At 35.7% G+C, this 16,788-nt stretch overlaps 1 protein-coding gene across 2 annotated transcripts in view; it reads left to right on the forward strand.

The window, feature by feature from the left end:
* The window catches only part of ANO3 (anoctamin 3), a 360,516-nt gene that overhangs the window by 262,919 nt on the left and 80,809 nt on the right, over positions 1-16,788 (forward strand). For both annotated transcript variants that reach the window (XM_006195091.3, XM_032488381.1), the window contains 3 exons: positions 1,590-1,645; positions 5,098-5,219; positions 9,797-9,931. In XM_006195091.3, the coding sequence (XP_006195153.2) occupies positions 1,590-1,645; positions 5,098-5,219; positions 9,797-9,931 (313 nt within the window). The remainder of the gene's footprint in view (positions 1-1,589; positions 1,646-5,097; positions 5,220-9,796; positions 9,932-16,788) is intronic.

Genomic DNA, 16,788 nt, shown 5'->3' on the forward strand with positions numbered 1-16,788 from the left:
TTATAAAACTTTGATACTTAATCAGAAGTTTTCTAAACAAGAAATAAAAATAGAGAAGTCCAGAATGTAAACTAATAATGTATGTAAATGATAGCACTATGTGCTTATGTAGTTTTTCAAAATGAAATTGACATTTAAGTGATTGTAAAGATACCATGCCTTTTGTGGAACCTGCAGCAAACACAAAAGAGAAAAAAAAAATTAAAAATCCCTACGTTCAATTGTCACTGTTAAAATTAATACTGTATATATACATGATATATGTGATACATATATCACATATGTCGACTGAAATAAATGCACAACCTAAAAGTTGAGAGTTATGTTTTATTTGGCGGACACTTCTGAGGACTCGAACCCCTTGAGCCGGGGTTGACAGCCTCTCAGATCGCTTGGAGGGACTGCTCCAAAGAGGTAGGGGAGGAGCTAGGATACTTTACAACAAAGACCAGGTAGTTGGAACGTTAAAAGATTACTTGTTAACAAAGAAAACCAGGCATCTCAAATTAAAGAATTCAGTGCTTTTCTGTGCATGGAAGGAAGCAAACATTTAGGCTCATTGAATTCATTTCTTTGACCGGCACTTAGCTATCTAGGGCCAGTATCCTGCCCTTTCTTATTCTGAGTGCCCTCAGATTGCACCATTGTGAGTGGCTGCAGAGGCTGGTCTGCAGGCTTGTCTTCACTGGGGGTGGGGGTGGGGGAGCAGCCACTGATGACTTGATGGCTTCAGCATTCATTGTTTACTGATATGATTTGCAGTATTTTTCATTCACAAGTATATCATATATATCATAATTAGAACCATGCAGTGTTTACAACTTTCCATCATTTTTATATTACCACTATGAGTATTTTCTCAAGCCCATTAGTATATCTGAAAACATTTTAAATAGCTGTACAAAATCCTATTATAAACGGTCATCAAATCACACTCATTTCCCAAGCACCTGATAAAATTGACTATACCGTAAATAATGAAACAATTCCCCAATTTTGGATGTACAGTTATTTTTAATTCTTTACTAGAATGAATAATATTGCACAAAACTTGCTCTCTAGAAGAGTTTTCCCAATATCTAATCTCACCAGGACTATAAGAGTGTCCATGTCACTACACTCTCACTGAAATGAAGATTTTAAGAAATGTCCCATATTTATGTCTCTTTGGATCAACATTAAAGAATTAAAGATTTCTCAGTACTGATACCTTTTTGAGACATTTTAGGGGTGAGGAATTCCTCTGCTTCTTTGACCAAATTTTGTTATTTTGAGGGGGAAACAAGTTGTTCCTGTCTCATATGCCCCCAAATAAATGAGTATTAAAATGCCCGTATTTCATGATATGGGAAAGTGCCATATGTTGGAACCTTGCAAACCTCCATAGATTAATGTTATAAGGACATAATTATTAGACTCAAGATCAGTCTCTTTCACAGCCTCACTGTCCTCTTAGGTGATGTGGCTGTGGAAGTCATTTGGGTTATTTTGTTTTCAAAATAATTTATTGTTCCAAGTGTATGTATGTATATTGCTTCAGAGGGAAGTCTTCAATTAAACTAACCCAGGAACTATTCTTCTCTTTCCAGGTATCTGTAAACTTATAAACAATGGCTCATATATAGCAGCTTTCCCCCCGCATGAGGTAATTTTGAAATATAATTTCCATTAAAAATGTTTCTTCTGATCAGTGCTTGATTTATTTTATTTTATTTTATTTTATTTTATTTTATTTTATTTTATTTTATATTATTTTATTTTATTTTATTTTATTTTTTGCTTAAATCTGGATGCCATTTTCCAAGAAAATTCAATCCGTGGGTGGCCCTGGGCCTTTCTGAGACTCCACTTTAATCTATGGCTGCACACTGCTCTATACAGAGATAGCCTTCTGCTCCAACAGAGCTCCGTGCTTGACCCAATTTGGGATTTAAACCAGCTCCTAAACAGGACAGGTTCTGGCCTGTGCCAGATACTTTTGGGTACCTGAAAATCGAAGACAAACCCACACCAAAAACCTATACCCCCTATTGACTTGATTTTCTGCTAGGTTATTACCTCTCTTCTAGTTTTAAGTAGGTCATGCTGTGGTGGCTTCTGTCTGCTGTGTCATGAATGACATTTGAATCAGTTTTAGACACCCTCCCCCAACACACACACACTACATTTTTTAAGGCAATTGTGCATTTTAAATTAAGAACAGGGTCTTTAGAGGTTTAATGAGTGCACTTTCAAAGTCCATTACTCTTCTATTTATAAAAAGGCCGAGGACTCGTGGGACATAATCCCAATACCTGAGGAATTCACAGTCTAATATAACTCATAAAATATAAAATGTATTGAGCACTTCCTATTTGGCACTGAACTAAAGGTTTTAAGTGGGCTATCTCATTTAATTTTTGCAACAACCCTTTGAGATAGACATTAATATTAACTCTGTTTTACATAGGTAGATCATTGAGGCACAGAAAGGTCAAGTATAAAAGCACAGTTTTGAGCTCAGGAAGCCAGATTCCAATGCTTACTTGCATCATAGTTTTCCTTATATTAGAAATAGAAATAATGATAACAGATACTATGTTAGAGTTTTCATGCAACAAGTGCATGGATTTTCCCTTTAATCTGACAGTAACCTTGGAGGGGAGGTATTTTTCCATTGTAGAGATGCAGAAACAGCGCTCAGAGAAATTAAACACCAAGTCAAATACGACTTAGTAAGTGGTAGGTGTTTGGAGTGGCGAAGTTCCTGTGAGAGCTTCTGTAGCACAGGAAGGTTTGATTTCTTCCCTAAATAATTTTGTCTACATAGGTAGTCTGTGTTCTGACAGTTTACTTGACAGCTTCTTGTGCGAAATTTGTAACCCATTAGCAATAGGTTGTAAATAGGCATTTTCCCATATATTCTTGTTACTTGGTAGAAATACTAATATATGGGACACATAACACTAAACAACTAGGAAACAATATTATTGAAATGCAGGTAACAGAAATGAAACAGCAAGTCAATAAAATGGACTTAAGAATTTCCTGTTGATTTTAAAAGATACTACTTGAGGAGAGAAACACAAGGCTTACTTAGGGGACAGTGGCGTCAATGGCTCTGACTGTAATTTGATTAAGGACACACAGTTTGTGTCCTTCTTCCTTGATGCAGGGGTATCACTAGTCTCAGTCTCATTTTTTCTACCCATGGTTGAGGTTTACTTTGTTTACAAATGGGACAGTGGTTTGAGGAGAAAAAGAGACATTTCCAGGGGAAATTGGCATGATAAGGAAAAAAGAAAGGGAAGAAGAGGAATATTTGTGAGGGAGTTTGCCTAACATATTGATAGAATTGATAATCCTGTCAGTTATGAATAGTGGAGACAAGAAAAGTGTTTTGGTTGGAAGAGGGGATGGATCATGGAGATGGCGGGGATCACTGAGGGTACCTGGTCCTCTGAACAGGAATGACAATTCGTGGGTGGGCAGGAATCATCACTTTGGTCAGTTTTCTCTTATAACCCACCTCATGTCATTGTCAACCCAGAACATTATGCTTGATTGAGGTTTTTGAGCAGTTAGAACATTGATGTACTAGGGAATTCTAAAGCTTATTACCTAAAATCCAGGAAATGCCTTTTTCTGACCACTGAGGCTGGGAAGGAAAGGCATAAAGTGATATTTTAGAAGAATTATCAGGAATAATTGAAAGAAACCTGAAATATTGATTCACCCTCCTTTACCTACCCAGTCTCAGAGCAGGCGACCTTAACAGTCAGTCCAATGTCACAAGCAAACAAACTCTTCTCAAGTGGATGTCTTAGAGTCTTGATCTTTAATTCCATCTCCTTAGCTTCTAATCTTCAGGGTTTAAACACCTTGGGATCTGTTAGGGAAGAAAACCCTGCAACTGCATTTTAACTGTGCTTCCACCCTTACCTAATTAACTTTTCTATCTTGTTAGAAAGCCAGAGCCAAAAGCCGTATGTGTCTCTTTATTTCAGCCTTGAGGCACCGCAGACCAAATTCAAAGTGTCATATTTCTTGATAGGAACTCTCAGCCCTGGTTGCCTGGGACCATTCAAATGATAGTTTTTCCCTATTCAATGGCCACAATATAGCAAATGCCTAAAATTAATTAACATTCATTTTGTACCTCTAATGTGCCTGCTACTTTATAGCGATTATCCAAGTGGGCCCTCACAAGACACCTCTCTATTGGGTGTCATTCATATTTATTCTCATCCCCATCATCTAGGTGAGGTAACTGAGGCATAGCTCCACTTGTTTTAAATTCTTATCAACAATTTCATGAAAGTAGAATCACACCCTGGATTAAGGAGAGGGTCTTTGTGAAAAATCCTGTGTCCTAAGTTTGGATTCAGAAAGTAAAGTCACTATATCTATTACCCTTTTTTTTGAAATTATAAAAGAAGAGTAGTTCAGCCCTCGGACTAATTTTCTCTAAAAGGCTTATATAGTCTATGTTCCTGAAATTACAGCCCATATGACAGATTTTTGAAGGGGGATATAAAGAATTTGAAAAATAATTCAATTTTTAGAATATCTTGTCTGAGGTAAGTTTTGTGGATTCTAAAGTTTAAAAACATGACTAACACTGGTGACTTAGGCCTCTTACATTTTTTGAATGCTTATATACTCTCTTTCTTAGCTTCTATAAATGAAATAAATATTTTTCTGGAACTGGATTGCTTCTCAAAAGCAGAATTAACTCGCAATGTCTGAACAAAAGATTACAATGATGTATCTAATGTATCTCATTGATGATGAAGATACTCTGTTTATTTAAAAGAACTTAGGTCCCAAACAGTGAAAACTAAAGTCTAGTTTACCTTAAGTGAAAGAGTCCTCATTGGTTTAAAAAAAGGAATTTAAGAAAGAATTTTTAAGGAGCTATCAGAATATTTTCAATGAAAGATAGTTATATAAAGTCATCTACAACATCACTCTAGTGATGGGCTTATGTTTACAATTTCTAAAGCTTTCAATAAGGTGTTAAATTATTCTGTAAGGAAAAAAAGCAAAAGCAATTCCTATTAGTTCAAATTACACTAAAAGAACAGATATCAATTCATCTTATTTTATTTGTTTTAGGGAGCCTACAAGAGTAGTCAGCCCATCAAAACCCACGGCCCTCAGAATAACAGACATCTATTATATGAGCGCTGGGCACGCTGGGGAATGTGGTACAAGCACCAGCCCCTGGATTTAATCAGGTACTGTAGATGGATTGATAATGGAGGACATATTGTACCATTCTGTTGTCATTTTCCTAGATTTGGAATCCTTGTATTTACTCACCAGATCATCTGTATCCATCAGGGTGCAATCATGAAAAAGGAAGACACTACAGGCCTTTCCATTACAAGGAAAGTAATTTAGGGAATTACTAACACAGGTAATGGGAAAGCTGAGAAATCAAACAGGAATAGTGAGGCAACCAGAGAGTAACAGCAGCAGAAAATTGCTAACAACCTTAAAGCTGGAGAGAAAATGGAATAAAGTTTATTTCAGAGCCTCATACCTGGGCCATTGGGTAGGAGCTGTGCCATCTGTGACCAGGACTGTCTGCAGAGAAGTGAAGTGTTGAGAGGAGACCACGGAGATTTATGGAGCCACAGTAAGGTGCAGGCTGCTCTGGAGACAGCCCTGAGGACGGCCAGGAGAGGAGAAAAGATAACTGGCTTCTCCCTTCCTTCCATCTGAGTCGTCCAGTACCTCCTGGTGCAACTTCACTAGGAGCAATTTGCAAGACTGTCTGTATAATCTACTTCTCAGTGAAAGTAAGTCAAAACAGGGAAAGGCAGAACACAGATCTGAGAGCAGAGAGGGAAATGGCCAACACAGCATCTGTGCACGTACTTATCTTTCAACAAAGATTTGTGGAGTGTCTGTTCTATTCCAGGAAGTATATTCTAGCAAGTAATGGCTCTCAACTGGATTGGTCTTGAAATACAGTTACATTCATGATTTATTTTATTTGGATGGAGGACAATTTGTTCTTATTTTTAAAAATCAGGAATTATGTATTAAAAAGGACTTAAGTCCCTAGTTAACTAGAAACACTTATAGAATAAAAGAAAAAAGAAGATTCATATTAAAAGTTTATATATGTTGATATTTTGAACTGTTTATGAAATTTAAATATCAAGAATAACACATAACTGTATCAGCCATTGTCCCAGCAGGAAGCTGATAGAACTGATAGAATAGAAGAGGTATTTGAAGAGAATTTAATAAAGAAATTTAATATGCAGAAGTATAAATAGGATCGGGGGAGGGGGAAATAGACGCTGATGAAGCTCCCAAGGACCAGCAAAAGCTGGGTGCTGTTATCACACCTGGGCCTGGAGGGACAGGGGAGAGAGCAGTTGGCAGAACCAGTTAAGAGCTATAATCAAAGCAGGAGAAAGTCAGGGTGAATAAAAAAAATACCCCAGCATCTCTTTATCCTTCCCTCTGATCTTCTGCTGGTACTGTTGACCAATGAGCCCATCAGGAAGCCAGAGGAAGGAAGGAGCATAGATGGTACAGTCCATAGAGCTGAGCCTCCTGGACATTGAGCAGGAAGGGAAAGGGTAGAACGTGGATCCAGACGCACAAAGCATTGTACCCAACACCAAACCAGTTTTATTTCAAGCATTAAGTACGTGGGTATATCCAAAATCAAGATGCTTTGATTCAAATTCAGTCAGTCACAACAAATGATCTGATTTGTGTTTATGCAAGTGAAAGAATTATTATTTCAGAGCTATATGAACACAGTGAGATGTGTCAGTTCATAAAACCATATTTATTAGGAATTAAAGTGAAGTTGAGGTTTTCAAGCAAGCATTTCAATGTCAACAGTTCTCCTTTCTATAGGGCACATTGCTATTGCTGCCTCAGGTAATTTCAGCAAGCAGCCTTATTTTCAATAAATACGGTGATTCAGCTGCTATTAAGAATTCTTTGGATGTTGACATAGGAGGGAAATTTTGCTTACAAAAATTATGTATTTTATGTTCCAGTAGCTGAGAGGAGGGAGATGTGATGAAGGGTCCCTCGAGAGGAAGGCCATAAAAGAGTAGAGATAGCATTTCAGCAGGTTCCTGCTCTCAGGGAACTTGCTTATTACCAAACTCGAGATGGGGACGAGGCAGACAGCGTATTAAACTGTACAATCTCGTGCATGAGTTTTGTACAAGGCCACATTTTTTACAGTGAGCAGGAAGATGGCCTTAAAATCGTGCCTTTTTAATTACTTGGAGTTAAGTTGTTCTACACACTTTTAAGGACATAGATGTCTTATTGTGTGGCTTTCTATCTGTAGTGAGAGAAAGAGAGTGTCCGGGAATTGGAAGTGTTTAATATATTTGGGTCATGGGTGATGGAGACCCACAGGCAAGGCCTGTATTCTCTCATGTGAAAAAGGCAATTCATTAACAGTGGATGAAAAGTGAGGGGCTGCCAATTCATTTTCTTTTTTATAAATAACCATTTCTGGACATGCATTGGTATTTTGTTTTTATTTTAACAATGAAGTCAAATTTAGTAGCCAAAGCTTATCTTCATTTCAGTTTATTTTTCCATGGAAAATATTTGAATATGGAAAGAATACATTTTAAAAATTGTCAAGCTACAGCACCTGCTTAACGAAATAGAGCTGTGTGGCATTTTTTTTTAATGTTTTACAATAGTCATCTAAGGGATTTAAATTTAAAGACTAAATAAAATAATCCTTTCTGAAGAAGTTCAATTTCATATTTGTTTATCTGATGATAGAAGTTATTTCAGCAGCAGAACCCTATCATCAAATGAAATGTCATGTAATATCCCAATATATGAAACAGATATCAAGAGAGTGACTCTGGGTGAAGTGGGAGGAACAGCAGTAGCAACCCCTGTTCTTCCTTGCCCTATCACGGTTTTAAAGAATACGCAGAGAGACTAAAAAATTGTGACTACCCATGTTCTTGGTTAAGAACATTTTCATCAGCCGTCTTGGCCTAGAACTAGCTTCTCCTCATGAAACAGATCTGAAAGCTGCTGTAACTTAGGTAATTATACTCCTGTCAAATATACTGTTACTCCTCTTAACCTTCAACAATGTTTAATCAAAAACCTTGGTATAACACTGCCTGTGTAAGGGAGTCGGTCTGTGCAGTCCTCTATAATCATCACTTTAAAGATATCCCGTTATGTTAGTAATATGCACCCCAAACCCTATTCTGCCCCACAGAGAACACTTGTTTAAAGGAACAAATGGCTTTATTACAATATTACTGTTAACACAATAAGCTTTCATCTCAAAGTAGAACATTATCATTGTATAAGAAATGAATAGACTATTGATCTATGTCTCCTAGGAGAAATGAAAAAAACAAAATAAATTAGATAAATGATGCTTAATGGAGAACGACTCTATGTCTATATCTGGAAGAATATGCACAGATTTTAGTTGGAGAGAATGGAAAAGGAAGAGAATGATTTTCAGGGAAGTCTTGCTGAAGATAAAATAACAAGATAACCTTCTTCCCAACAAGAATTTTTGCCCACAGCAATATTCTCAGATAAACTGTAAAACACCAATCTTTAAACTAGTGCTGCGACAAAACTGTGTTTAAGTCATCATTTTTGGAAGATGGAGATGAAACACCAGAAGTGAATTCAAGAAATTATTATTTCTTACCAGAGCTTTAGAAACTGTGTAACAGTTAATATTGGTGGTAGATTTGGTGGAAGAAGGAGCAACAGAAGAATCACTAGATCTACCTTATTCATCTGCTATTTCCACATAAATTATGTTAATCAGCTGAAGGGAAATAAATTACACTTACTCCCTTTGCTTCATTCAGTGAAAATACTTCCTGTGTGGGTGCTAGTGAAACAAGACACAGGTCCACTTTCAACCAGCTTGCAGTCTTAACGGGAGGGAGAGGAGCAGGGGAGTGATGGGTGGTAATGATCATAAAGGTTTATAACTTTGGGACCGTGAAATGTGGGGGAAGGCAGTGTGGCAGCAAGAGCTGGGGCATCTAACCCAGGTTTGAAGTGGACATCATGAAAGGCTTCCTGGGAGACCTGATATAAAGGATAGGAGTATAGTTATTTACAATATTGTGTTAGTTTCAGGTAACCAAAAATTACCCTACATTTTGGAAAGATGGGAGAGGAATGTGAAAAAATGAAAAAAAAAAAAGGAAAGGATTAGTACAAACCGATCAGGGGTACGGCTTGAAATGGGATATTCCAAAGTGAGGGAACAGCACTGACCAAAGAGAGAATCATGTGCCCCAGGAACTGCGGACTTGAACTTGACTGAGGGAGATGTGTGACATAGTTGTGCTGATTCTGTCTGGCATAAAGGAGTCTGGCCAAGGGTGCAGATGGAGACTGAAATCGAATCAAGCAGATACCTAGAAGGGAGATTTTTTTTTTCTAATTTACGCCAAGGTGATATGGTTTAGCACAGCTCTGTGTGTGGAAAACAAGAAGGGATTCTATTAGGAGGGTAGAGAAGAGCAAGAACGGGCTTATAAAAAAACTGTATGCACCATGTTAAGAAGTTTGACACAGAAACAAACACATTTCATAAAATTATTGCCCCTATATTGACAGTGTTTAAAGACAAACAATATCACCATTATTGGATTCATTCACAAGAAGGGATGTTATGACACCTTGGATGGAGCTGAGGAGGAACTAAGCCAGCAGCCTCAATTGTCCATCTGAAATTCTGACTAGTTGTGACATCAATACTGTATAGTGTCACTTATGTTGCCTTAAGCTAAGGCTTTGCTTTCTCATGCAGGCTATACTTTGGTGAGAAGATCGGGCTATACTTTGCCTGGCTGGGGTGGTATACCGGAATGCTGATTCCTGCAGCCTTTGTTGGCTTGTGTGTTTTCTTCTATGGAATATTAACAATGAATGCAAGTCAAGTAAGGTAAGCTATTAACAGACTTATTTTAAAAATAGAGACTTTCTTCTGACTGAACAAAAGTTTTACAACAGTGCTGGCTATAAAAACAAGCGATGGGACTACAATTTATTTGCTGTCTTTTGTTTTTGTTTTTGTAGGGGAAAAACAGTATAAAATAGTCATTTCTATAGTTTTATATGCAAATTCTCTTGGATAAGTTTTGAGACTTTCTTTTATTGCCAAATTTCTCTTCCTAGTATATCTCACATAATCAGTAATTCAGCAATGCAATAAACAGTTTTGTGTAATTTATATTTGCATAGTACTTAGTAGTCTGGAATGCCCTCTCAATACATTATTTCAAATATAATAGCTACCATTCTTTAACCACTTACAATGTACAAAGACCTTCCAAATACATTGTTTCATTTAATATAACTTTCACTACCAGCATTGGAGATAAGTAATTTCTTTTTGCAGATGAGGGAAACTTACATAAAGATATCTAAACAAAATATTCATACCATATAAATCCTGCCCTATATAGTTTCCTTTCATGAGAACATAAAATCACTTTCTACTTTCTTTTTACTCTCTATAGGAATAGACTTGTAAAAATTTTAGCATCAACTTAAGATATCAAAATGGTAGTAAAATAAAATTTGACAAAAATCAAACATTTATCAGAATAGTGATTCTTCTGTTAAAACTGAAATGACTCAAGATTTAGATATAGGAACAATACATTATTATTCAGCAGAGGTAAGATTCACCCTGGCATTAAAGAATCCTCTTAACAAGCATGTGCTATTTAATATACCACAAGGATTTCATCAGGTTCAACCTCGTACCATACAGTTCAAAATATGAGAAAGTACTTTTTTTTCCCCTCCTTCAAAGCTCAGTAATTTTTTTCCCTTTTGTTTCGTCTTGCTACTGTGTAGTAATCATGATAGTTAATAGAATCATAAAACGCATTTCCTTGAATTTTCTTAATATATATGTGTATATATAAAGGCTAATATATAATATTCATATGTATAGCAGTTTTGCCTAAAAACAAACATTTTCATCGCTTCACAGTTGACTCCTGTTTCATATCTAAATTATTTGTTCTTCGTGAAGGCCAAATGGTAATTAGCATGAAAACAAAAAACACCTACTATTCAAAAGCATTTCATCTAGTGGCAGGTTTATTTCAGAATGTTGCAAACTCACTGCCACTCTGGAAGGCAGCATCTTCCTGAACAAATTTGTACCTATGGGAAACATTCATCCCCTTTGGGTCATTTCTCTGTATGATGTTGAATCAGTTACCTCTGAGGCTAAGAAGAAAGGTTGTGATTGGGAATTATAGTGTCTCGAAAAAAAAATGCATTTTTTTTATTACTTCTCTATTCTCTGTTTCTGTGAGTTTGGATTTTTTTAAGATTTCACATATAAAGTGATGCTATAAGTATTTTTTTTTGGTCTGGCTTATTTCTCTTAGCATAATACCCTTAAGATCTATATTGTCACAAGTGGCAGGATTTCCTTCTTTTTTGAGCTTTAATACTATTCCACTGTGCATGTGTGCATGTGTGTGTGTGTGTCTCATGTCTTCTTTTTTCATTTATCTGCTGATGGACACCTAAGCTGTTTACATACCTTAGCTATTGTGAATAATACTACAAAAAATGTACGGGTGCAGATACCTTTTCAAGATACTATTTTTATTTCTTTTTTAATATATCCCAGAAGTGGAATTGCTGGATCATATAGTGGTTCTATATTTATTTTTTTGAAGAACTTCCATATTAGCTGCACTAATTTACATTTCCATCAATGGTACACTCTACATCCTCTACATACATACTTTCCTCTACATCCTCACCAATAGATGTTACTTCTTGTCTTTCTGATAATATCCACACTAACAGGTGTGAGGTGATAACTCAGTATGGTTTTGATTTGCAATACCCTGATGATTAATGATTTTGGTCACCTTTTTATGTACCTGTTGATTTGTGTATCTTCTTTGAAAAAAATGTCTGTTCAGTTTCTCTGCCCATATTTTAATCATATTATTTTGTTTGTTTGTTTTTGCTTTTGAGTTGTGTGAGTTCTTTATATTTTTGGATGTTAACCCTTTAACAGATAAATGGTTTGCAAATATTTTCTCCCATTTGGTAGGTTGCCTTTTAATTTTGGTCATAGCTCCCTTTGCTCTGGAAGAACTTTTTAGTTTGATACATTCCCTCTTGATTATTTTTGCTTTTGTTGCTTTTACTTTTGGTATCAAATCCTGAAAATCATGCCAAGACTATTTCAAGGAGCTTACCTACTGTGTTTTCTTTTAGAAGTTTTATAGTTTCAGGTCTTAAACTTATATATGTAATCTATTGGGGGTTACTTTTTGTGTATGGTGAGAGATAGAGCTCTAGTTTCATTCTTTTGCATGTGCATATCCAGTTTTCCTACCATCATTTATTGAGGAGACTATCCTTTCCCTATTATATATACATGGCTCTTTGTCAGAATTGGCCACAAATACATGAGTTTATTTCTGGATTATCTATTCTGTTCCTTTGATCTGTGTATCTGTTTTTAGGCCAATACCATACTGTTTTGATTATAGTAGCTTTGTAATATTGTTTGAAATAAGGAGATGTGATGCCTCCAGCTTTGTTTGTCAAGATTGCTTTGGCTATTTGGGGTCTTTTGTGGTTTTACACAAATTTAAGGATAGATTTTTATATTTCTGTGAAAACACCATTGAAATTATAACAGAGATTGCATTTAATCTTTACATCTCTTTGGTTGGTATGGACACTTCAACAATATGAAATTTTCTAGTCCATGGGCACAGGATATCTTTGCATTTATTTGTATCTTCTTCAATTTCTTTTTCATGTCTTATAGTTTTCAGAGTATAGGTCTCTCACTTCCTTGGTTAAATTTATTCCTAAATATTTTATTATTTTTGATGCAATTGTAAATGGGATTGTTTTCTTCATTTCACTTTCTGATAATTTGCTGTAAGTGTATAGAAACACAACTGATATTTGTATATTCACTATGAATCCTGCAACTTTACTGAATTAGTTTATTAATTTTAGCAGTATTTTGGTAGAGTCTTTAGTGTTTTAGAAAAAAAAATGATCTTTTAAAGTAATTGATGAAGACAGAAAATGATTTTTAGGCAATTAGCTACTGTTAAGTTGGTTCTATGAAGAACATATTCATAAAGTTTTCCCACATGGTGTAGACTCCCTTCTCCACCCTCACACAACTGAAAATGAACAAAGTACAATGAAAGGAATAAATTTTCTGTTCCTATTGATTTATGTACCAATGAAATAAATTAGGCTCCTTTTGTATGAGGTAACTATTCTTTAACCTTTCGTACAAGGAGTATTTTAAAAGGCTTTAGCAAATTCTTTTCTTCAGTGCGTCATGGTATTATATTACTGCTACTTCTGTCACACTATAATTAAGACCCTGTCAGAATTTCTATTCTAAACCAAGATAAGCATCAGTGAATACCTTGACTTTCAAAATTTCATGGAGCTGAAATTTTCCATTCAAGGTGTCAGACGTGGTTAAGTCGTAGGTGTTATCATAGAAAGTGGGTAGAGGACGTAGGGCTTTTATTTTGAGTTCCTTTGTTTTAGTTTTATTGTAATAAGTTCTTTTTTTGTTTATTGCAAGGTAACAGAATGTTAAAAAGCTGAAGATTGGATTGTATTTGTTATGTTTCTGCAGCTATGTTCATTTATATTAAGGTCATATTTTTTAATTGCTCTGCATTGTAGAATTATGTAAAAATCAAATTACAGATTGTTTATTGTATGCATATGTACATGTATATATTTACATACATATTGATCTTATATAATCAAAGGTGGTCAGATTTGTGCCTGATAGAACACCTATTATGGGAATATAATAATGAACAAGCAGTTAGATATGGCCCCTGCTTCTCAGGCTTTGGGTTTCTAGTCCAGAGCAGAGTGGAAACCTCAACTTTCTGGCCCATTCTTGCCTCTTCAGCATTAGGACTCACCAAGAAATACATTTGGTCCTCAGTGTTGACCAGCTTTGCAAAAACTGTTGGGTCATAAAGGACCACTTAAAACCTCTTCCAACAGCATTCCTTAGCAATAAGGGTTTCTTCCATTTATCAGGTGCCCATGATGTGCCAGATACATTATCAGTATCCCTTATGTAATATCCCTCTTGCATATTATCTCCAACTGGAGATGAAGAAGTTGATCCTCAGAGAGTTAGGTGACTTAGGGGAACATATCTAGTAAGTTCAAACCTATATCTGATTTTTTTTTAATTGTGATAAGAACACTACATGAGATCTACCTTTCTCACAAAAGTTTAAGTGCACAATACAGTGTTGTTGACTATAGCATAATGTTGTACAGCAGATCTCTAGAACTTCCTCATCTTACATAACTGACACTTTCTACTCATTGAACAGCAGCTCTTCATTTCCCCTTCCCCTAACCCCTAACAGTGACCATTCTACTCCGTTTCTATGAGCTTGATCGTTAGATGCCTAATGAAAGTAGAATTATGCAGCATTTGTTCTTCTGTGACTGACTTATTTCACTTAGCGATGTCCTTTGTGTTCATCCATGTTGTTGCTTATGGCAGAATTTCCCTCTTTTTTTAAAGCTAAATAATATCATATTGTACGTCTATTCCACAGTTTTTTTATCCATTCATCTTTGGATTATTTCCATATCTTGGCTATTGTGAATAATGTTGCTGTGAGCAAGGGAGTGCAGGTATCTCTTTCAGATCCGGATCTCAGTTCTTTTAGATCTATACCCAGAAGTGGGATTGCTGGATTAAATGGTAGTTCTATTTTTAATTTTTTGAGGAATTTGCATATTATTTTTCATAGTAGTGGCACCATTTTGCAGTCCCACCAACAAAATTCAAGTGTTCTGAATTCTCCACATCCTTGCCAACACTTGCTACTTTTGTTTTATTTTCTTTTGTTTGATAATAACAATCCTGTCAGGTACGAGGTAATATCTTGTGATTTGATTTGTTTTTCCCTGATGATTATATCTGATTCTAAAATCCATGCTTTTATTCATGCTTTCATACTGCCTTCCCTTAAATCTACTTTTGTATTTTCACGTTTCCCCACAATGGACATATCCAGGCATCTTATTCTGTGCTTTGTCATGTTGAAGGATCACAGGAAGACCCTGGAGCAGGTCCAAACAACCACCTCCAAATGGAGAAAATGCTCCCCCTTCCTATATCTTAAATGGGTGATAATCATTATTCCCTTCGAATCAGCCCTTGATACATACGTTTAACAACAGATATAAGACAAAGGAAAGGCACAATTCAAGCAGTGGTTTATATTATCAGGTTCTGCAGAAGAAATTAAGAAACCCTCACGTTGGGCACTCTCTCTCCATCTAGTGGTTAAGTCAAAGAAATTTGTGATCATCTCAAATTTTTTATTTTAGGCTAAAAAATATGTCACAAAAACTGTTTAATATTTTTAATGTTACTTGTCAAGTTGAGCTTTGAGCAGCTTTCAGAAAATGAGTTTGATGATTCTGGAAATAAAAATAAGACATAGTCTGATGGCTGGGATGCTAGACTGGGTGCTTTGGTATGTCTTTTTGTTTGATCATTCTGAAGGTGGGAAGGATGATGTGGTATAAACCAAATTTAATACCATTTTAGTATGAGATTTCAGTGTAGAGCACATTATATCATACTTGAAACACAGTGAATTATGAGAGCAAGCCTGTTTTAATAAAAGCTTTCTTCAAGAAGTGTGTTCATTCTTATTCCTATAAACTAGTACCATTACTAATAGGAGGTATGATCTTCTCTTTCTTTTGAGCTTTTAAAATTTGTGTTTTTCCTGCTTCCTCCTACTTCACATAGACATCCTGATTGCTAGCAAGATGATGTATGTGAAGGTAGGGGAATTACAGCATACATAACATCCATAACACCATCATCATCATTAAATTAATTTTTGATAGGAAGTCCCCTTTAATATGAAATAAACTTATCTTTCTTTTAGTGTGGTATAGTTGATGGAGAACTGGACCTAAAATCAGGAAAACCTACACTCAGCTCCCTGAAATACCTCTTAGCTATAGGACCTTGAGCAAATCACTTACACATCAGTTTCCTCTCAGCTGTGGAGATGATTACCATTGTAGAAGATTGCAGTGAGGAGTAAACTTAGTGAACGTGAACCCATCTCTGCTTACTGTAAATTGCTGTATAACTATATAGTATTTATTATTACTTACTATTTATTTCCATTTTGGCTTGAGATTATACACATCTGGCACTTGAAATACACATGCATAATCTTTTGCTTCAAGTGTGTTCCTTTTTGACAGCAGCAAATCTTGCTGTAAACACTTCCAGTTAAACTTTTATTAACAGTTGCTTTTCTAGGTGTATTTTCAAAAGCCTTTATATTACTTTCAAAGTTTCAGAGCAGATTTATTTACGGACAATTTATTTAGAGGAGACTAAGTAGAAAAGGGCCAGGTTTGACAGGTAAAGGCACAAAACATCTTAAAAACAGATCACTGTGAACTCTTAGGCCATGAGGCTTTTTGAGAAATTGTTACCGACCCCCTACTCATGTCAAAATATCTCTAGAATGTAGGCTGAGATTTTTAAAAGATAGTGGACATAAAGGTCAAGAAACAACTATTATAAAGTTACATTCTAATTTCAGTAAATAAAACCTATGTCATGTCACCGTGACAATGTGTGTCATCGCACTGCAAAAAGAAGATCAACTTCCTCAAATTTCCAGTGAACGTAATATACCGATTGATTGCAGTGTGGGTTATAAAGTTGTGTGATTTGTGCATGCTGTTCATTTT

Source organism: Camelus ferus, chromosome 10 (genome assembly GCF_009834535.1).
Source record: "Camelus ferus isolate YT-003-E chromosome 10, BCGSAC_Cfer_1.0, whole genome shotgun sequence".
NCBI classification, from domain to species: Eukaryota; Metazoa; Chordata; class Mammalia; order Artiodactyla; family Camelidae; genus Camelus; species Camelus ferus.